At 33.4% G+C, this 23,420-nt stretch overlaps 1 protein-coding gene across 1 annotated transcript; it reads left to right on the top strand.

Moving 5' to 3' along the window:
• Positions 1–651: 651 nt before the first annotated feature.
• On the top strand, positions 652–8,458 carry LOC149203373 (uncharacterized). The gene is made up of 6 exons (XM_089401847.1): positions 652–708; positions 7,309–7,582; positions 7,761–7,811; positions 7,942–8,001; positions 8,088–8,159; positions 8,421–8,458. The coding sequence occupies exons 1-6, from the start codon at positions 652–654 to the stop codon at positions 8,456–8,458; spliced, it is 552 nt and encodes a 183-aa protein (XP_089257973.1).
• Positions 8,459–23,420: the final 14,962 nt, after the last annotated feature.

Consider the following 23,420-nt stretch of genomic DNA (forward strand, 5'->3'; position numbering starts at 1 on the left):
GTCCCCATTTCCAACACACACTCCTTTCCACAGCTCATTAAAAATGAGAGTGTGTTTGATTTTCCACGACCGTTCTGGATAGTTCTCCTTGCTGGTGAGAACCACTTCCACAATAGATATTAATGAATGCATTTTAAAAATCTGTGTATTGTAAAAGTACTTGTGCTGCCAATGTATACAATTTGTACTTCTGGTGGTAAAACAATCACAATATGATATGTATAGGGTGGAGGTATTACTGGGGGATGGTATATTTGGGAGAGGGAGTATGTAGGGGAGATATTAGAAATAAATCGGATTTATTTACCGTGTAATGGAGTTATATGGAGGCACTGCGAGTGGTGGGACTTGTCCTGCAAGTTAAGAGGAAGAGGATACCCTATAGCAGATATATGTGGAGGAGCGAAGATGTGGGAGTAGTGTAGTGTGGGAGGAGGGGCTGTATGGTCTAAGGAATAGCACAACATGGGAGGAGGGGCCGTATGGTCTAAGGAGCAGTGCAACGTGGTAGGATTTTAATGCAACGTATGGAGTGAGCAGAGTGGAAGTCTGCGGATATATTATATTTCACAGTTACAATTCTATTGTGGGTAACCCGGGAGTGGTATGGCCACATAGCGTATATAATAGGTAGTGGCAGGCCTTTGTAATATGACAGCATGCAAGTCGTATGGAGTATGGGAGGTGCTCGACAGTGTGGGAGTGATGGTATGGGAGCATATACTTTCATAACAATGCATTCATAACAATAAGAAAAGGTGTATTAAATAGTGTGGGGGAGGTGTTATGAATGATACTAGTGTGAGGGAGGTGTTATGAAAACAACATTGAAACAATATGGCTCAGAGCCACAATGGCACCACAACAGTTGAGTCTTTTCCCGTAGTGGCGTTCCCTCATTAGCCTTCGATTTTTCTTCTGCAAGTTTTGGACTTAGCGGAGTTTTGATTTGGGAGTGCTAATATCCGAATTGGAGGTGTCAATAGTAGATGCTGGAATAGGCACCACAATACACTCAAAGGTGTCAGTTCTGCAATATGAGCGGAACATAGGTAGAATAGGTGGAATAGGAGTCACAGGGGAACGAATGCTAAAAATAGAGTTGGCTCTGATTCCATGTTAGGCCAGGAGGAAAATCCTCAAATGTAATTGTATTATTCATTCAGGTTGTTCATTATCATATACAAGAGGGAGTGATTGTTCAGTTCATCTCCTGATGACTCTCCATTTTCTCTGTTATTTATTTATAGTTGTTCACCCAATCCCTATGATTAGGTGTCAACAAAGAGTAAAAAAATTTTGATAGTTCCTGTGGAATATCTTCAAATTGTGCAAAATCTAATGAAGAAACAAGTTGATGAACATGGAACTGAAAGACAGTTAGAGGAGGGTGATTGGGTAATGAAAATGGAAGTGAAAGACAATTAGAGGAGGATTACTGGGTAATTTTGATACTACAAACTTAGAAGCAATCAACACTCAAGGAAAAAAATTGAATCATAAACTAGCTCCAGAATTTTACTTACAAGCAACCTGTATGCCCTAATTCCAATGTTTCCTTCTGCTATTGTGTAACCTTGTTAAAGACATTAATGATGAGAGGTAACTCTTAAATCCTCTAATGAGATTGATATCCCGATATTGTACATTGGAAAAAATAATTTACTCATAGAAGTGTGCGTCCATTCTTGAAAGTGCTAAAAAATGCAAGTCCATCCTGAAAAGTATGTGTGTGGGGCTTGGTGGAGCATTGGTATACAACAATAGGATTGAGGGCATGTTTCCAAAAATCATTAGATGCAAAAAAAAAATAAAAAAAAAAAAAAAAAAATCTATGTACATAACTTTATTAAATGCAAAAGTGCATCTAAAATATTTGTTATAAAAGCTCATTCTCATTATACCACTATTCATTATACTACTATCCCATGATTTAGTAGGGAATAAAAGGAACGTACCAATAATGCTAAAGAGTATTGCTAAAACAAAATAATATTACTTCAAAATAGTCTAAGGATTGAATAGGAAATCATAATAAAAAGAAAAAAAATGTAGGATGAAGTAAATAAAATAAAAGTGATTTCTTAAAAATAGAATGTGATTTTCTCAAAAACTAAGAAACAAAGATAAAGAAAAATAAAATATAAATATCTATAATAAGCTATGTGTGTTGAAACAACGAAACAGGGAAAGTAAATATAAATATTTATAAAATGATATGTGTGTTGTTAAAGATACTCATATACAACATCTATCACAAAAAGAAATAAATATAGAACGAACTCTATTCTCAATTCTTTTCTCAGCCAATAAAAGAATTGAGAAACACTAAATCAAATTTGACATCCCTTCAAACATATGTCACTCTAAGGGATGGAAAATACAAATGGTAGTTTTGGGGACTTTTTGTGTAACCCACAAGTACCCCCAACTCTTTTGTACGCTCTAACTTTTTCCTTTACTCTTTGGAGACATGGAAACAAGCAGAGGCTCCAAAGATATTGAACTGTGACACATCAAGCTTCCTCCTCGAGAAATTCTACTCTGGTGTGATCATGCCAATAATCCAATGAGGATCCTTGTTCTGTAAATACACCGTTGTGTTGCATGCTTCAACCCACAATTGTAGAGGTACGATTTGGTCATGCAACAACACATGTGCTACTCCCATAATGCTATGGTTCTTCATCTCAGCAACCCCATCCTATTGTGGGTTGTGGGGTGTTGTCAACACTCACCGAATTCCTTCTTTGGCACAATTTTTTTTAAACTCATTCGACATGTACTCACCTCCATTATCACTTCTAATATCCTTCACCTTCTTGCCCCTTTCTTTCTCCACTAGTGCCTTGAACTCTAATAAATTAGAGAAAGTCTCATCCTTCTTCTACATGAAGAAGACCCAACACTTTCCTGAGAAGTCATCAATAAATATGACAAAATTTGTGTCTAGCAGTGGAGGTTGTCGAGAAAGGTCCATAGACATCAAAGTGGATCCTTTCAAGGACTACATGTTCTGTGATGTCACAATCATGGAAAGTGGCTTTTGTGTACATCGCTGAGGTACACCCTTTGCATGTATCTTGTTGCTCTTGTGCTCCTTTGGGGAGCCCTGTGGTAATCTGTTGCATGATATTTAAAGTGCCATGATCAAAATGACCAAGTATTTTATGCCAAAATTCACTCACATCGTGACTCTGCACCATCTCTGCCTTTGTGCTAAATGAAGCACAATCCTCCATATCCAGCTTGTAGAGGTTCTTCACACGAACCTCAATATTCTTCACCTATCATGTGGCTATGTGTCTCAGGAATTCCATTCCTTTGTTGAAGATCATATTGTATCCACAGTCTTTGAAAACTGCAACAAATATAAGATTCTTCTCTAGACCCAGAAAAACATCACATCCCTCAGACTGAGAGCATAGCCTGACTCACTCTAAAAGGTGTCTGCACGAATCCCAGTCACGATGTACCTTCCATGATATCCCATCTTGATGTGCATTTGGAGATCCTTCTCCTCCAAATCATTGAAAAAATATTTGTTCCCCGTCATATGGAATGAGGCACCACTTTCAGGGTACCATACACTTCCCATCGTTGTGATGGCCATGCATGCAATTAGAGTAAAATCAAGCTCAAATTGTGCAGCTAAAGCTTCACCTATTGCTCCTCTTGAGGTCTTCTTATGTATCTTCTTATGTGGACACTTCGTGGAATAGTGCCCAAATTCATGAAAGAGAAGACACTTGATTCGGGACAAGTCTTTCTTCTTCCCCCCTTGGCTAGATTCTGCTTTTGATTGGGATTTCTTCCCTTCCCCTTTATTTTCATTTCCATCCAAGGAACAATTATCCTCATCCTTGGCATTGGATGAAGTCCTATCTCTAGTAAAGCACCTTATTTCCTCCTATAGCAAATCAGACCATAAGAATTACCAATTTGATAGTTTCTTCATCCCATTCACAGGATCTTGGTAGTTGTGCCAACTCTTGGGAAGGCTTAGAAGGTATAGGCCCACGAAATCATCCACTTCTATAGTAACAGAAACTTTACCAAGATCTTCATGACATTGTGTGAAGCCTCTCAGGTATGGTGGAATGGTCTCATTCCTCTGCATCTTGATATTTCAAAGTTTGTCCTTGAGTGCCAACTTCTTATGGTCACTACTATTCTAGAACAAATCTATCAGTGCTTTCCACATTGCATGCAGAGTCTATCTCACATGGAGATTTGAGAAAATATGGTATCATACTCCCTCCAATATGATTCTCGTCACCTTGGCTACACACTTCTTCCATTATACTAGATCCTTAGCATCAGATGTTGCTGGTTTCAGAATATCATTATCAATGAATTCCTTCAACCGATTATCCTCCAGTACTACCTCCATGCGGTACTTCCAAGAAACACAATCTGAGCTTCCCTCAAGGGCATAGTCGAGACTTAGTCCATTGAAAACCATATTGTCAGTCCTAGAGTAAACCTACAACATTGATCTTCAAATTTAAATCTCATGCAATGACAAATTCAAAATATTTTCACCAGAGTGATTCCAGCTCTAATACCATGTAGAAATTAATTTGTAGATTCGATACTTCTCATGAATTTACTAAATCACAAGACTTGAAGCTACTCTACCTATTGGCGGAAGTTAATTCACCATATAGAACACAAATCATAGACATGCAAAAGGAAACATCACACACATGCACACATATTTATCTAGGGGAAAGCAACTACTCAAAATTTCTTACTATCTATATTTCATTAATCACATAATAGAGATGAAATATGTATGCTTAATCAATCTTGAGCACACCCTGCACATGTATAGTCTATCCCGTTGCCTGACTGACTGACCCTAACCAACATTTAGCCAATTTTAAGCCCCCCAAGCTCTTATTTCCTTGGGATGTTTCCCTAGCAAATTGGCCCATATTATTTAGGAATCTCCACTATCGAATTGTGCAATTCCCTAGCGTCCTTCATGTGACTGCATGCATCACCTGTACACATGGGAATATGCTACAACTCATAGTACACTGCCTTGGAATCTCCATCTCAACTAGGTAACTCAAATTCTCTACATGCAACAATTATTTTTGGTTGATTGATTAGATAACTCGTTGATCACTAAGTGTGGTTGAAGTTCCGCTTCCATAACTTGACCTCCACTAGTTCTTATGATAGTTAGAGCTAGTTAAACTGATAATAACTCAAATTAACTAAAATAGATTGTTGCAAATTAGCAATCAAACATACTGAACTAAACTGAAGCTTCCTCGACTGGAATTAAATTACTTAACTGAGTGACAAGTGCCATGTCATCTTAGTTAACTACCTCCAAGATTTATGTGGAAATAGAAATTCGAATTTTCTCTAGTTTGACCAAGGCAAAGTCAAACTAAGATTTTCTTGCTACAGTTTCAACAGAAAGGGAATAGATATTCCCATTCTACACCAAAATGAATTAGAGGATTTTTTTATTATGAAATTTAAATCAAACCAATGTTATTTTTTCCAATTAAATTTATTTATAGGAATTAAAAATGACCAGTATAGGTCATTTCGATAACCTTTGCAGGGAAGGAGACAAAACATGGGACATCTTTGTCACAAAAATAATGAAATCTCCATTCACTCCATCTCTCTATCTCAATTTTTCTCGCGTTCTTTCTCTCTCCCTTTGCCTGCCTCCCTCCCTCATTGTCTCTCTCCCTCTCTCCCCCATCACTATTTCTCTCTATACATCTCCCTTCATCTCTCTTTATGTCTTTCTTCTTCCCTCTCTCTCCTCAAACCATATCTATCTCTATATCCCTATGTATTTCTTCTTGATCTGTCTCTCTTTATCTCTCCCCTCCAACTCTCTCTCTCCACTTTTCTCTCTCTCTCCCTTTATCATCCCTCAAACCCCATCTCTATATTTTGGGTCTAAGGCTTGAGATTCTTCGCCTAATCATGGTCAAGGCCACCTTGGACACCTCAATTGTTTTTTTGGGACCTACTGCATTAAATTATTCCATAAATCGTTTCTAGGGTCCTATGAGACATAAGTACTAGTGAAAACCACTTAGTGGCATGGGATCTATAATCACAAGCCAAACACATCTCTAAGAGCCCATGTGTGGTTTTTCAAGGCATTCTTCTTGGCCTAGATGGATAAAAGCTTTTTTTGTGGTTGAAAGTCCATGCTTCCATCATAGCCATGTCCTGGGATAGAAAACCCATGCTTGAGCTAACATTATTATCCATAGGTTCCTAAAGAATTTCTTTAGGGCTTAGGGCTGGGTTCCGCACCTCCATCTATCCCCCCAACCCCAAAACAATTTTCATGGCACTATGACCCAAATCTATTGCTAAAAAACTTCTAGAGGACTCCATACTTTCTCTTAAAGGAAAAGCATCCCACAAAAAGGTCCAATTGGTGGTTCAAAACCCCATTCCCGTCCCTTTACCTTTAGAAGCTATCTTTATGGTTTGACGATTGAGTTTCCTCCCCCAACCATGGCCAAGGCTACTTGGGATGAATCATAACTTTCATCATGACTTATGCATGCCTTCTTCCCTATATCATTTCTAGGGTTATGGGACATGTAGCTACTACTCAATACCACCTTGCATTGAAAATTACATGGTCGGTTCAATAATTAATTAATGATTGATGATTAAAGATACTAACCATAAATATACATCAACGAATAAATAATTTTGTAATGTGATTTAATAAATTTTTATTATTTTTTAAATTTAAAAAATATGAAACTAATATATTTTAAATAATAATATTTACTAAAATGGTTAGGTTTAATTTTATTCAAACTAATTATTGAAAATAATTAAAAGACAAAACATAGTAATACATATGGTTAATAAATCAATAATTTGGTATATAAATTACAATAAATATAGAGAGAGTTATTCATATTGCAAGTTTTTAATAAATAAACAAAATATAGTTTATTGTAAAAATTAATAAATACCCGTTAAAAATATTGTTACCTAAATTTATGTCAATAAAGAAATCAACATTTATTACTCGATAAAATCAATTTTTTAGAAAGTCCTGATTTAATGGAAAGAAAGTCTCATTTTCTTTTATGGTCGGCTCATTCGTAATAAAAACTTGAAGCACCAAAGGGCACGTATAAATACATTGCGATCTGGTATATATGTGATATCGTGTTGAGTTTCATTGACACATGATCTGAAATTGTTTAAACCACCCGAAAGTGTGTAGGGCGTATTTTGATCGTTCGTTTCAACGTAAAATTGAACTGTTCAATCTCAATCTCAATCTCGTAGGGCGTACTTTTGATCGTTCGTTTCAACATAAAACTGTGCAATCTCGATCTCGTAGGGCAATCTGGTAGGGCAGAAACTGTGCAATCTCGATCTCGTAGGACAGTGCAGGGCGTGATGGCATCAGGAGACGCAGAGAGGAGGATGATCCAAGAGTCTACAGGAGAAGGAGAGGGAGAGGGCTCCAGTAGTCAAGCTGTGGCACCATGCACTAATTCCACCAAGAATAAGAGATTCGAAATTAAGAAATGGAATGCTGTTGCACTTTGGGCATGGGGTATTATGCGCTTCCAACCTTACTTGTTGCATTTATTTATTCAAAACAGAGTCGTTTTACACCAGTCTTCAAACTGTCTCTGAGACAAGAATCGTTCTCACTAAAAATATCCAATTTAACTTGAATGATTTACTATTTTATTCTAACACAATTTTAATCTAATCATTTCTGCATGCAGACATCCAGGTCGATAATTGTGCAATTTGCAGAAACCACATTATGGATCTCTGTATGTGCTATTTATTTATATAATTTAATTGTAGAAAATTGAGAAGATGGATTGTTTTTGGGAGATTTTTGAATCAGTTTGACTAAATCATATGAAATTTGAAAATAATATTATTATTTTTGTTCTATAGGTATAGAGTGTCAGGCAAATCAAGGAACTGAAACCACTGAAGAATGCACTGTTGCATGGGGTATAATATTATTATTATTATTATTATTATTCGGTTAAGCTCTAGGTTATCAATGTTTTATATGTTTTTTTTTACATTTGAAACAGGAACCTGCAATCATGCCTTTCATTTTCACTGCATAAGTCGGTGGCTTAAGACAAGACAAGTCCGCCCATTAGGTATGCATTCTAAACTTCCCTCTTGTGCAATTAATCTTTAGGTATGCATTCTAAACTTCGCTCTTGTGCAATTAATCTTTAGGGTTGCATTTTCGTAGAGTGAAATTATTTTGAAATGGAAACATGAATCTTTTTAAGGAAAATTATGGTTAGTTTTTTTTCTGTTCACTTTATTTTTGGTTGGACAATGAGAGAGGAAGTTTACTTTGAAGATTCATTTGAACTTTTATTTTAAATCTCACTATGTATATATTGTTGCAGATAATAGTGAGTGGGAGTTCCAGAAATATGGACATTAAAGCTGTGATCACCACGAGTGTCTTATTTTATGTATATATTGCTGCAGATAATAGTGAGTGGGAGTTCCAGAAATATGGACATTAAAGCTGTGATCACCACGAGTGTCTTATTTTATGTATATATTGCTGCAGATAATAGTGAGTGGGAGTTCCAGAAATATGGACATTAAAGCTGTGATCACCACCAGTGTTTTATTTTTTTCTTTCTAAATTCATTTGTATAATGTTGTTGGTTTGTAAATCAAATATATAATTGGTTGGTTTGTTTGTTTTCATAATTTAAAGTTTTCTTATTAATAATGTGACATATTTTTGGAAAATGATTTATTATAAAAAACAATTTACAATGTAACATGCAGTATATTCACTAGCTTTGTTAAATTCATGTGTGCATATTCTTGTTCCTTGATATTCCATGTTTTTTATGAAATTTTTTCATTTTCGCGAAAGAAATTGCCTTGCATTTTATATTAATGTCTTATTCACTATTTCTCTAGCATTTTATATTAATGCCTTATTCACTATTTCTCTAGCTTAGTTACATTGATGTGTGCATGGGGTATTCTTTTTCGTTGATATTCCATGTCTTTTATGAAATTCTTTCATTTTCGTGAAACACTCCATCATCTTCTTTCTTCAACATTCTTATTGTATTCTCTATATGATTATTTACATAAGCCTTAAATTATTTAAATTTATTAATAACATATTATACAATAGCCGTGGAAATTTCTTTTGGAGAGAAAAAATCCATATGAATCTTGAGAAATCACCTCTCAATATAAAATAATATATTCACATAATGTTAATCTGTTGTGTTTAAAAAACATGAAATATTAATAGAACTCGAAATCTAGAGTGACATCAAGAATACCTTCAACCATACCCTCAGCAAAGGTGACTGTACCAATCTTGGTCGTACTATACCTTCCATGATATCCCATCTTGATGTACCCTTAGAGATCCTTCTCCTCCAAATCACTCCTTCTGAAAGGTGACTGCACCAATCTTGGTCGTACTATACCTTCCATGATATCCCATCTTGATGTACCCTTAGAGATCCTTCTCCTCCAAATCACTGAAAAAATATTTGTTCCCCATCATATGGAACAAGGCATCACTTTCCATGTACCATACACTTCCCATCATTGTGATGGTCGTACATGCAATGAGAGTAAAACCAAGCTCTAATTGTGAAGCCAAAGCTTCACCTATTGCTCCTCTTGAGGTCTTCTTGCTTGTCTTCTTATTTGGACACTTCATGGAATAGTTCTCTTTCATGGAATTTTTCATGTTTTTATTTGTAAATGAATAAATAATGGTTGCAAGACCTAATTGGTGTTGTAACAACTAATGTGAGGAGGTAATGACCCTTCCTATTAAACATCAGATAGTGTTTTGGTCCCTTATGTTCATAGTTGCAAGCATGACCTGTTCATAGTTGCAAGCATGGAATTTCAGTTCTAGTTGGGTAAGTCAGGTCAAGTCTTGCTTTCCGTTTTTGGTTAATAAGAATTGTCTTCACGTTTCTTATGAGTTCTGAAAGTTACATAGAGTTCTAGGTGGAAGAAAAGCCCCAACCTTGGAAATTATCCTTTGCATGTATCCTCTTGTGTACTTCGCTAAGTTACACCCTTTGCATGTATCATGTTACTCTAGTGCTCCTTTGGGGAGGCTTGTGGTAATCTATTCCATGTTCTTCAAAGAGCCATGATGAAAATGGTGAAGAATTTTATGCCAAATTTCACTGGCATCGTGACTCTACACCTTCTCTCCCTTTGTACTCAATGCAACACAACCCTCCATATCTAGTTTGTAGAGGTCCTTCACACAAACCTCGATATACTTCTCCTATCCTACCCAGACTTCGAAATTATCCTTTGCATGTATCATTTTGTGTAGTTTGCTAAGGTACACCCTTTGCATGTATCATGTTGCTCTAGCGCTCCTCTGGGGAGGCCTGTTGTAATCTATTCCATGTTCTTCAAAGTGCCATGATGCAAATGGCAAAGTATTTTATGCTAAATTTCACTGGCATTATGACTCTACATATCTCCTTTGTGCTCAATGCATCACAACCCTCCATATCTAGCTTGTAGAGGTTCTTCACACAAACCTCAATATTCTTCACTTATGCTATGGATATTTGTCTCAGGAAGTCCTTTCCTTTGTTGAATATCACATTGTAGCCACGATCTTCCAGAACTATAACAAATACAAGATTCTTCTTTAGACCCAGAAATAACATCACTTCACTGAGACTGACAAGGGAGCCCGACTCCCTCTGAAAAGTGACTGCACCAATCCCGATCGCAATGTACCTTCCATGATATCCCATCTTGATGTGCACTTGGAGATCCTACTCCTCCAAATCACTGAAAAATATTTGTTCCCCGTCATATGGAACAATGCATCACTTTCCATGTAACATACACTTCCCATCGTTATGAGGGCCATGCATGCAATGAGAGTAAAATCAAGCTCGAATTGTGAAGCCAAAGCTTCACCTATTGCTCCTCTTGAGGTCTTTTTGCTTGTATTCTTATGTGTACACCAATTTTACCAAGTTCTTCATGACATTGTGTGAACATGCTCAGGTACGGTGGAATGGTCTCTTTTTTCTGCAACTTGATATTTTGAAGTTTGTCCTTGAGTGCATGGGGTATGTTAAAAATATGTATTATTATTATTATTAGTATTATTATTCGCTTAAGCTCAAGGTTATCAAAATTTTATATGTTTTTCTTTAACCCGACACATTGATAAATCTCCTTGCATTTTATATTAATGCTTATTAACTATTTCTCTAGCTTCCTTGCATTACATTGAAGTGTGTATGGGGTATTCTTTTTCCTTGATATTCCATGTTTTTATGAAATTCTTTCATTTTCGTGAAACACTCCATGATCTTCTTTCTTCAACATTCTTATTGTATTCTCTATATGATTATTTACATGAGCCTTAAATTCTTTAAATTTATTAAGGACATATTTCTTTTGGAGAGAAAAAATCCATGTGAATCTTGAGAAATCACTCCTCAATATAAAATAATATATCCACATAATGTTACTCTGTTGTGTTTACAAAACATGAAATATTAATAGAAATGGAAATCTAGAGTGAAATCAAGCATACCTTTGACCATATCCTTAGCATATAATGTTCAAGGTCCTTATTCTATATGCCTTGGTATTTGATGCCACATCATTTTCCTTGTTCTAAAGATAATGGGGCATCTATATGCTTCATTTCCACCCTTGGGTATTTTTGATACTACAACCTTAGAAGCAATCAACATTCAATTAGAAGAATTGAAGCAATCAATATTTTTTTTCCTTCTAAATTTATTTGTATAATGTTGTTGGTTTGCTTATCAAATATATAACTGTAATTTGTTTCTTTTTAATTAAATGATTCCAAGAATATAAATATTATTATAAATCTTTAAATATAAGATATAATTTAATTGTAGTATCATTTATTTAAAATTAAATAATTTTAAAAACTATATGAAGCAAAATATTTATAATGAATAGATGATATTTTATGATGCTATTGAATGATTGTTAAATTAGTTAATGTTAAAAATATAAAAATCATTTAATAATATATATGGGATTAAAATTAAATAAATTAGTTATATTTCTTATTAAAAAATTTAAATGAGGAAATTGGTTATTTAATTTAAAATTTTATTATGGATAATAGATTATGGAAGATGAAATTGGATATTTAATTTAAAATTTTGTTATTGATAATGTGTTTTCCTTTTTGAAAAGGAAAATAATTTAAAAATTGATAACAAGACTTTTATGAGTCACCAATACTTTGGAATAATTTATTCTAAATGGTTTTCCCCTAAATATTACTCCACAAAATTGACAACTTAACTTAACTAACTACATCGTCTAAGTTGGATAATGGAGGCATCTCTCATTTTTCTCATGATAATTTAATAGATGGACTTATTATTTCTTCCTTTATCGAAATGGAAATAGTGAGAGTTGTATCGAGTTAAGAAGCAAAAGCAGAAGTAGGGAAAGTTTTGTACTCGCCCGACCAGCTCCCAACAGTTGTTTCCTTCTCTTTGATGCTGACCTGTCAAAGAAATTATACATTGACTTTCTATACGGGATTGGAGAAGCACAAAAATTTAAGAGGCATATTGCATTGGATTAAAAATAGAATATTTCTATACCTTTCTATCGTTGTTTCAAGTCGTTAAACATTGTAAACACGGAGAATGTAATCTTTATATAATCCATGATTTATGTTGATCGTAAATTTCATTATCAGATAAAATTTTATAATAATATGCCGCTTAAATTTTTATAATAATATGTCTCTAAAAATAATACAATGTTCTAATTATTACAATAATTGAGGTAAAGATAAATTTGACAGATCCAATTGTCTCTGCTAAGAATTCATTTGACCACTCAGGTCAATGAGATTCATCTCATGTTAGCCACATGTGAACATGTAATCACATTGCTTGCTATGTCCAAATGCTCTTGCATTAATTGATGAAATGATGTGGCAACCCGCAACTAAAATAGTGTTTGATACCAGTAGCATACTTTAGTGAGAAACTAAATCAACTGTAGAAGTTTTAAGTCAAGAGTATTAGATTTTTAAAAGTTTGAATAAAAGTGTGGTGAACTCACTTCTTTCTATTCAATTCTAAAACATTACTAAAATTAATAATTTATTTGAAAATGACTATCTAAAAATCATGTAGAAAAGTGTAATTTATTTTACTATATAATTAACCTAAGGGGAAGCCATCTTGTAATTGAATTTCATCCACATTAATATTTAATACTTTTTTCTCTCAACCATGTTATGATTTTTATTTTATTGTGTTGACACCAGGGCACTGCTCTAGTGATAAGCCAACCTACAATGTTCCTTGCATTGTTACAAAACCAATCCATTTACAACTACCTTCTATACAAATCAAATCCATATACTATATGTTGCTCTCCCATCCACGTGGGAGCAATTGCTATATCATGTGTCGTCATTCAATTCGAGAAATTGAAAGTAAAAATTCTTCAAAATGTGCCATAAAAAAACTCATTGCCTATGAATTTCATTTTGAAACTAAAAATTCAAGGGAAAAATCATTAAAACAAGAAAACCCTCATTGTCAAAATCATTACTAACAATAAAAAGGGCATTTAGAAATTTAAAATCTCTTCTAAGAGTGAAATTTATTTATGGTAACATAATTGCAACTTATGGGTTTAATTGCTTGAACTTAAGTGGATAGGCAGAATAATTTAAGTAGAAAGAATCTTCATGCCTCCTTAATCCATGCATGATAGCTAAATACCTGTTCGTGCCATCTTTCACTCCGTAAGAGATTCAGGAAAGTACATTTGGAGTATGAGAAGTGGTTATATAGATAAAGACCATAAAATCTGCTTTAGTCTAAAAACCAGCTTGGATTGCAATCGCGTTTTTTCATGTATTTCTCATTTTTTGTGTAGTAGGGTCCGTCAAAAGCATGAAACATGGGTACTCCTTGGATGAGGAATTATTTTTTGCATCCAACAAGTATTCCCATTTGAAGTTTATGTAAAACCTTACAGAGATAAGTTGAAAATATGAGTTGAAAAAGTATTCTTATTATTTGATTATTTTTTAATCTTTTTGTTTTTTAACTCCAAAAGTGGTGAATCATCCCAATGGTTGACACCATTGTATTGAATCTTATTGGTTCTTATAAAATTTATTTTGGTTGTACAATTTTCTTAGTAGGCACATTTTAGACCTCAAAATTCCATTAATGTTTTATTTTTAAAGATTAAAAAAACGTTTTTTTCTTAATTATCTAATTTTGTTTTATTTGATTTTTTTTTAAGTTTTAAAAATAATTCTTAAATTATGTTTTTCTAGAAATATGTATTTTTTCAATTATATATATTTATATATATATGTATGTATTTTTTTCAATTATCTATATATATATATATATATAGTTTTAATCTTTCATTTTTTTTTAATATTTGATTTTTTTTAACATTTGCAGGAAATTCTTCATCCTCCCCTTCATCAATGGTGGTCTCATAATCCTTGGGATTAGGACTAGGTGGCAACTTTGAATTTCTATTTAGTGGAAATTCTTCATCCTCCCCTTCGTTAGTGGTGCTCTCATAATCCTTAGGATTAGGACTAAGTGGAAACTTTGAATCTCTATTTTTTGGAAATTAGTCATCCTCCCTCTCCCCTTCCTCAGTGGTGCTATCACAATCCCTGAGATTAGGACTATGTGGAAAATTTGAATTTGGAAATCCTTCATCCCCCCAAACACCAGTGGTGCTCTCATAATCTTTAGGATTATGACTAAGTGGAGAATTTGACTCTTTACTTACTAGAAATTCATCATCCTACCCTTCACAAGTGGTGCTCTCATGATCCTTAAGATTTGTTCTAAGTGGAATAATTGACTCTCTATTCATAGGAAATTCTTTCTGCTACCCTTCATCAATGTTTCCCTTGTCATCCTTAGGATTAAGTCCAAGTGGAAATTTTTTCTCTCTATTCATAGTGAAAGAATTCATGTTATATTCATCAAAATGAATAGAGTTGTTGCATGACGAAGATGTCGATGCTAGAGAAAGTAAAACTTCACTATTAGAAGAATCCATGAGCTTTAACCAAAAGATATCAAATTATACAAATGCACTCTTTCCCAATGACAATTTATAGCTTAGAGTTTGAAAATTTGCCTCTAAAGTTTCCTGCCAAAAAATTTCGCTGAAAATTTTCCCTCCAAAGTCCCCCCTAAAACATTTTGCCTAAAATTTTTCCTCCAAAAACATCGTTTAAAATATTTCTCTCCAAAATTTTCTTCTAAAATTTACTTGAAAAGATATTACTAAAATTTTCGTCTTCAAAAATATTCACCCTACTTCCTATTCAAAATATCAACATAAATTTTTGTTTAATGCATTCCTTAAAAATTAAAATAATTTTTCTATTTAAATTATTTCACATTGACTACTTAACTAAATTAATTTTTATAATTAATATTTTATTTTTTATTCCACACTTAATAAGAGTTAATCTAAACCTATAATATTGACAATATATTAACATTTTAATTTTAATTTTAATCCCACATTCAAGAAACTCTAAAGCAATCCCACAATATTCACTACTTGGTTTGGGGGGATTTCAATTCCTTCATGAAAAAAAAAAAAACTATTCCATGTCAAAAAAGTAAATCAATTTATTGCTTTTGTATTTCAAGCAACTGGCTCTTCAAGTACATTCAAAATTATTCCTAAACGGAGGAATTCATGAGAAATAAATAAAACAAATTTTACATTACATGTTAAAGATATTGAAAGAGATGATTGTACACATATCTATCTATATTTTGATATGATTAACTTTGGTGGACCATATGAGGTGATGGGTAGAGTACGAGACATATGTTTGGTTCCGAATGTGGATATTATCTACGTTCTTGTAAAATTTCTCAAGCCACATGAAACTATTAGATATCATCTCCCAAAGGTCAAGTATGACACATACGAAGAATCTACACTATTGTATGATGAAATCACGTCCAACATTTCAAATAACATTGTAAGTGTGTTTATTTATTTTTACGTGTTATGCATTATTGTAAGGATCACTATTTTCTTATAAATGATTGATCATTGACATATTGTATTTTGTTTGATAGGATTTTTCTAAGAGTCTTTCAATGATGTTGGAGGGTATTTATTTTCTAGAGCCAAATATTATGAATGTGATCAACAGTTTCCATACAGAGACACAATAAGAAAGGAGAAGGAAGCAAAAAGAAATAATCCATGACACTACAATAGTACATATAGGGGATCATCAAAGAATCCCTAAGGTGGTTCAATTTAGCAAAGCTAAACATGTTGTTTTTGTAGATGTGAAAACTGAAGCTGAAAATTATGTTACCATTAGTGAGGAGGATATTAGAACTATTTTTCAAAAGGAGAAAAGAAATAAAACACCAGAAAGAAAAATGGTCATGAATGTCTCTCTTCTAGTTGATGAAGAAGAGATTGTTTATATAGAAGATATATTAACTAGTGAGAAGAAGTCAAAATTTAGTCAATCTGCTAAAATCATGGGCAACAATGAACATCAAAGTGAAATTTCTAAAGGAAGCAAAGAAATCATAACACTGGGTGTTGATTTAGAGTATGGCATTATTAAAACAAAACAAAATGTCATTCAAGATCACTTGATGAATAATAAATTAATTATTGGTGGCAAAACATTTTAGCTCAATGTCAGCTAATTATATAGGCCAGATGAAGGATAATCTCAATATCAAATTAGAAAGTCACATCACCTACATGTCCATAATTTGAAAACATTTTTCAGGTACAATCCATGTGCACATGTGGTGGATTATGTGTTTCTTGTTCATCCAAATTATGTTCCCAACAAAGAGCCATTTAATAGGACATGCTGTTTTGAATACGAATATTATGTAATTGGAGGGAACCATTCAGCAGAAATCAAAAGACAATTGATTGAGGAATATCCCAATAACTCTCTTTTTGAAACAGTGAAATGCATCATTTATGTCGGTTTAACAAGAACAAATGAAAATTTATTGGCATTACATCATAATGAAGATAATGAGTATAGAATGCCTATGACTTTCATCCAAAGGGTCAAATTTATGCATGATGAATTTGAACATAGTTACAATCAAATGACAAAATGACCTAGTACCCCTTTTTGTTTAGAGGGCTTAGTTTTTATACATTAAATTTTCTAATGACTTAAGTGTGGATAATTAAAACATAATGAAGCATTGTCTTAGTGTTTTTTATGAGTTTTGAAAGTTACATAGAGTTTTTGGTAGAAGAAAAACCCCAGACTTGGAAATTATCCTTTGCATGTATCATTTTGTGTACTTTGCTAAGGTACACCCTTTGCATGTATCATGTTGCTCTAGTGCTCCTCTGGGGAGACCTGTTGTAATCTATTCCATGTTCTTCAAAGTGCCATGATGCAAATGGCAAAGTATTTTATGCTAAATTTCACTGGCATTATGACTCTACACCTTCTTTGCCTTTGTGCTCAATGCATCACAACCCTCCATATCTAGCTTGTAGAGGTTCTTCACACAAACCTCAATATTCTTCACTTATGCTATGGATATTTGTCTCAGGAAGTCCTTTCCTTTGTTGAATATCACATTGTAGCCACGATCTTCCAGAACTATAACAAATACAAGATTCTTCTTTAGACCCAGAAATAACATCACATCACTGAGACTGACAGGGGAGCCCGACTCCCTCTGAAAAGTGACTGCACCAATCCCGATCGCAATGTACCTTCCATGATATCCCATCTTGATGTGCACTTGGAGATCCTACTCCTCCAAATCACTGAAAAATATTTGTTCCCCGTCATATGGAACAATGCATCACTTTCCATGTAACATACACTTCCCATCGTTATGAGGGCCATGCATGCAATGAGAGTAAAATCAAGCTCGAATTGTGAAGCCAAAGCTTCACCTATTGCTCCTCTTGAGGTCTTTTTGCTTGTATTCTTATGTGTACACCAATTTTACCAAGTTATTCATGACATTGTGTGAACCTGCTCAGGTACGGTGGAATGGTCTCTTTTTTCTGCAACTTGATATTTTGAAGTTTGTCCTTGAGTGCTAGTTTCCTATGCTCATTGCTATTCTGGAACAAATCTACCAGTTATTTTCACAGTGCATGCAGAGTCTATCTCCCATGGAAATTTGAGAAAATATGGTATCATACTCCCTCCAATATGATTCTCCTCACCTTGGCTACACACTTCTTCATTGTACTAGATCATTAGCATCAGATGTTGCTGGTTTTAGAATATCATTATCAATGAATTCATTCAACCGATTATCCTCTAGTACTGCCTCGATACAGTACTTCCATGCAACATAATTCGAGTTTCCCTCAATGTTATACTCAAGACTTAATCTATTGAAAGCCATCTCCTCAATCCTGGAGAAAACCTACAAGATTGATCTTCAAATTTAAATCTCCTACAATGATAACTTCAAAATATCTACTATAGAGTGATTCCAACTCTCATATCATTTAGAAATTAATGTGTAGATTCAATACTACTCATCAATTTACTAAATCACAAGACTTGAAGCTACTCTACTTATCTGCAGTAGTTAATCCACCATATAGAATAGAGATGAAATATGTATGCTTACTCAATCTTGAGCACAACATACAAGACTATAGTCTATCCCCTTGCTTGACTAACTGACCTTGACCAACATTTAGCCAATTACGATTTGATATATATGTGAGATCATATTGTCTCAACCTAAAATTGTGTGTGCAACCAACCACAACCTCATAGGGAGTTTTATTGATACATGATCTGAAATTACTTAAACTACCCAAAAGTGTCTACGCCGTACTTTTGATCGTTTGTTTCAACATAAAACTGTGTAATCTTGATCTTGTAGGGAAATTTGGTAGGGTAGAAATTATGCAATCTCGATCTCATAGGAAAATATGGTAGGGCAGAAACTATGCAATCTCGATCTCATAGGGAAATGTGGTAGGGTAGGGCAGGGCGGGATGGCATCAAGAGATGCAGACAGGAGGATGATGCAAGAGTCTATAGGAGATGGAGGTGGAGATGGAGAGGGAGAGGGCTCTAGTAGTCAAGTTGTGGCACCATGAACAAATTCCACCAGGAATAACAGATTCGAAATTAATAAATGGAGTGTTGTTGCACTCTGGGCATGGGTATCATGTGTTTCCAACCTTGTTGCATTTATTTATTTATTTAAAAGAGAGTCGTTTTACACTAGTCTTCAAACTGTCTCTCAAATAAGAATCCTTCTCACTAAAAATTTCCAATTTAACTTGAATGATTTACTATTTTATTCTAACGAAACTTTAATCTAATCATTTCTACATGCAAACATCCAGGTCGATAATTGTGCAATTTGCAGAAACCACATTATGGATCGCTGTGTGTTCTATTTTTTATATAATTTAATAGTAGAAAATTGACAAGATGGATTGTTTTTGGGAGATTTTTCAATCAGTTTGACTAAATTTTATGAAATTTGAAAATAATATTATTATCTTTGTTTTCGTACATAAAAGTATGAAGTGTCAGACAAACCAAGGAACTGAGACCATTGAAGAATGCACAGTTGCATGGGGTATGTTAAAAAAATATATTATTATTATTATGAAAGGGATAGATGCTAGATCAGTTAGATACTGAAGAGTGCAGAGAAGGATTGACTACAATGTAGAAAGGTAGAGTCAGCAGAAGCACAAAGTTTTCAATTGATAGAGGTAATAACAATTATAGACTTTGATGATAAATGCATCATACTGATTCAGGCTGGATATTTTTTTTTCTTCTGGTGTTGATGGAGTAACAACACTAGAGAGAAGTGTTGCATGCATAACATTCCAAAGGTTCAGAATCGAGATCGAGTTGAATTCCTTTCTTGTTGAGAGGGTGTGTTGATAATAGCAACAAGAAATGATAAAAATAGAATCCATAATATTCCAATTTTAATTTGTCCTTGAATTAAAATTGAGAATTAAAATTCGAATTTAGTCTCACCAGCTACTTGAAAAATAATTAATTAATTCATCTTTGATTAATTGGTTGGCGAAATTCAAGTTAGAAGTCTTTGTAAAGTCATGCAACAATTATCCCTTAAATTAAGTAGATTATCCCATAATTAAGTGGATAAGATTGAGTTATATTTGAGTTGTAATTAATTAGCTCAGTTTACTGAGTTGAGTCCAGTTAAATTAGCTCCAAACTATTTGAGGAACTAATTATGAGTTATCAGTTAGTTGATGCATGGATGCACTCAATAAATGTAGTCTGGATAACTGAAGATTCCCTCATAAGAAAATCGTGCATGTCTATTCTGAGAAAGACCTAGTTGATCTAAATGTCAAGGACAATGTACTATCAGTTGCATGTTTTCTCCTATAAAAGAAACTCATGCATGCAGAAGGACTAAAGTTCCTTGAGTATTTCACAATTTTACAGGGTGTGAGATTAGTGTTACACTTGGTAACAGTAGGATCGCCAATGGAAAATTGAGCAAGGAAATAGAAGCTTGGAGGGAAGAGAGGAAGGCTTGTGAGAAGCTTTGATTTCCTATGAGCATCCAAGAGGATTGTACTAAGAGCTCGCTAGCTGTGAGAGCTAAGGCTTTATATAATTCTAATATATTTCCACCTTGTATGATAACACAGATAGTGGGGTTTTCAGCTAAGGCTTTCCCCTGAGTATTTTTTGTGTTTCATGTGTATTGATTCTTCTTCTTCTGGTTATATGTGTTCAGCTTGATCTTTCTCAATCTTTAAGCTTCTACAAGTTTGATAGTAGAAGCAAATTATAGTATTTTTCTTTGGTATAGTGCATTTCTATATGGTCTAAGAGCAAGATTTGTAGAGAATTTGCAGAATTTCTTCATAGTTCTCCTCATCGTCACAATTGGATGAAGTCTCATCTCTAGTATTGCGCCTTATTTCCTCCTGTACCAAATCAGTCCATAAGCATTCTAAATCTGGTATTTTCTTCCTCCCATTCATTGAATCTTGGTAGATGTGCTGACTCTTAGGAAGGGCTAGAAGGGATATGCCCACCAAATCATATGCTGCTACAATAGCACCAATTTTACCAAGTTCTTCATGACATTGTGTGAACCTACTCAAGTATGGTGGAACGCTCTCATTCTTCTACATCTTGATTTTTCAAAGTTCATCCTTAAGTACTAGTTTCCTGTGGTCACTGCTATTATGAAACAAATCTATTAGTGCTTTCCCCATTACATGTAGAGTCTATCTCCCATGGAGATTTGAGAAAATATGATATTGTACTCCCTCCAATATGGTTCTCCGCACCTTGGCTACACAATTCTTCTATTCTTCTAGATCCTTAGCATCAGATGTTGCTGGTTTCAGAATATCATTATCAATGAATTCCTTCAACCGATTATCCTCTAGTACTATCTCCAAGAGTTAATCTAAACCTATAATAGTAACAATATATTAATTTTTTAATTTTAGTTTTAATCGTACATTCAAGAAACTCTAAAGAAATCCCACAATCTTTGCTATTTTGTTTGGGAGGCATTTCAATTCCTTCACGAAAAAAAACCAAACCTTTTCCATGTCAAAAAAATAAATCCATTTATTGATTTTGTATTTGAAATAAGCAAAAATAAATAAATAAATAAAATAGTTTTTTCTTTAAAACCATATATATTGAGTTTTAAAATTTTATATATTTATTTATTTATTTAGTTAAACAATATAAGTATCATTCTTAAAAAAAAAATCTTTTAATTTTTTTTAATTTAAAAAAATTATATTTAAATTATTTTAGTTTTGTCAAAAAAATTAAATATCTTTATAGTTTCTTTAATTTATATTGTTTAAAAATAAATTAACATTAAATTTAGATTAGTTTTATATTTATATATTTTTTAAATAAATTCTTATTTTTCTAATTAACATATGTGTTTTTTTAATTAACACACACACACACACACACACACACACAGATATATATATATATATATATATATGATGGAATTGTTGTCCTTGTTTCTTGAAACAAGGACAACAATTCCATCATATATATATATATATATATATATATATTCCTGAAGATGGCATCAAAGATGGTCTATGTGGATTTTTCTTGAAAAAAGGAAAACAATTCCATCATCTAAAGTTTCAGTTGGACAATCTATGAATACTATTGAACATACTCGAATTGAAAAACATCACAAAAGTCAAGCAAACGGCTCGTCAAGTACATTTAAGATAATTCTTGAATGTAGCAATTCACGAGAAATAAATAAAATAAATTTTACATTGCATGTTAAAGATATTGAAGGAGATGATTGTACACATATCTATCTATATTTTGGTATGATTAACTTTGGTGGACCATATGAGGTGATGGGTAGAGTACCAGAGATATGTTTGGTGCCGAATGTAGACACTATCTATGTTCTTGGAAAATTGCCCAAGACACATGAAAATGTTAGATATCGTCTCTAAAAGGTCAAGTATGACACATATGAAGAATCTACACCATTGTGTGATGAAATCACATCCAACATTTCAAATAACACTGTAAGCATGTTTATTTATATTTATGTTATGCATTATTGTAAGGATCACTAAATTTTTTATAAATGATTGATCATTGACATATTGTATTTTGTTTGATAGGATTTTCCTAAGAGTCTTTCAATGATGTTGGAAGGTATTTATTTTATAGAGCCAAATAATATTAATGTGATCAACAGTTTCCATATATAGACAAAAGAAGGAAGGAGAAGGAAGCAAAAAGAAATAATCCATGACACTGCAATAGTACATACAGGGGATCATCAAAGAATCCCTAAGGTGGTTCAATCTAGCAAAGCTAAACATGTTTTTTTGTAGATGTCAAAACTGAAGCTGAAAATTATGTTACCATTAGTGAGGAGGAGATTAGAATTGTTGTTCAAAAGGAGAAAAGAAATAAAACACCAGAAAGAAAAATGGCCATGAATGTCTCTCTTCTAGTTTAACCTGAATGATTTTCTATTTTATTCTAAGAAAATTTTAATCTAATCATTTCTGCATGCAAACATCCAGGTCGATAATTGTGCAATTTGCAGTAACCACATTATGGATCTCTGTAACTATGATTTAATTATATAATTTAATGGTAGAAACCTGAGAAAATGGATTGTTTTGGGGATATTTTTGAATCAGTTTGACTAAATTATATGAAATTTGAAAATAATATTATTATATTTTCTTCTGTACTTATAGGTATAGAGTGTTAGGCAAATCAAGGAACATGTGAACATACAATCACATTGCTTGGTAAGTCCAAATGCTCTTGCACTAATTGACAAAATGATGCGGCAACGCGCAACTAAAAT

This window comes from Pinus tabuliformis, chromosome 2_1 (genome assembly GCF_031772625.1).
Source record: "Pinus tabuliformis cultivar Carrire ecotype Pingquan chromosome 2_1, CPIR1, whole genome shotgun sequence".
Classification (NCBI taxonomy): Eukaryota; Viridiplantae; Streptophyta; class Pinopsida; order Pinales; family Pinaceae; genus Pinus; species Pinus tabuliformis.

Bases quoted from the DNA above. Each gene is read 5' to 3' on its own strand.
- LOC149203373 (XM_089401847.1), top strand. From the start codon at position 652: ATGACAGCATGCAAGTCGTATGGAGTATGGGAGGTGCTCGACAGTGTG. The intron at 709-7,308 runs GTATGGGAGCAT...TCAATCTCGTAG, and splicing joins TCGACAGTGTGGGAGTGATG to GGCGTACTTTTGATCGTTCG. The intron at 8,002-8,087 runs GTATAATATTAT...CATTTGAAACAG, and splicing joins AGAATGCACTGTTGCATGGG to GAACCTGCAATCATGCCTTT.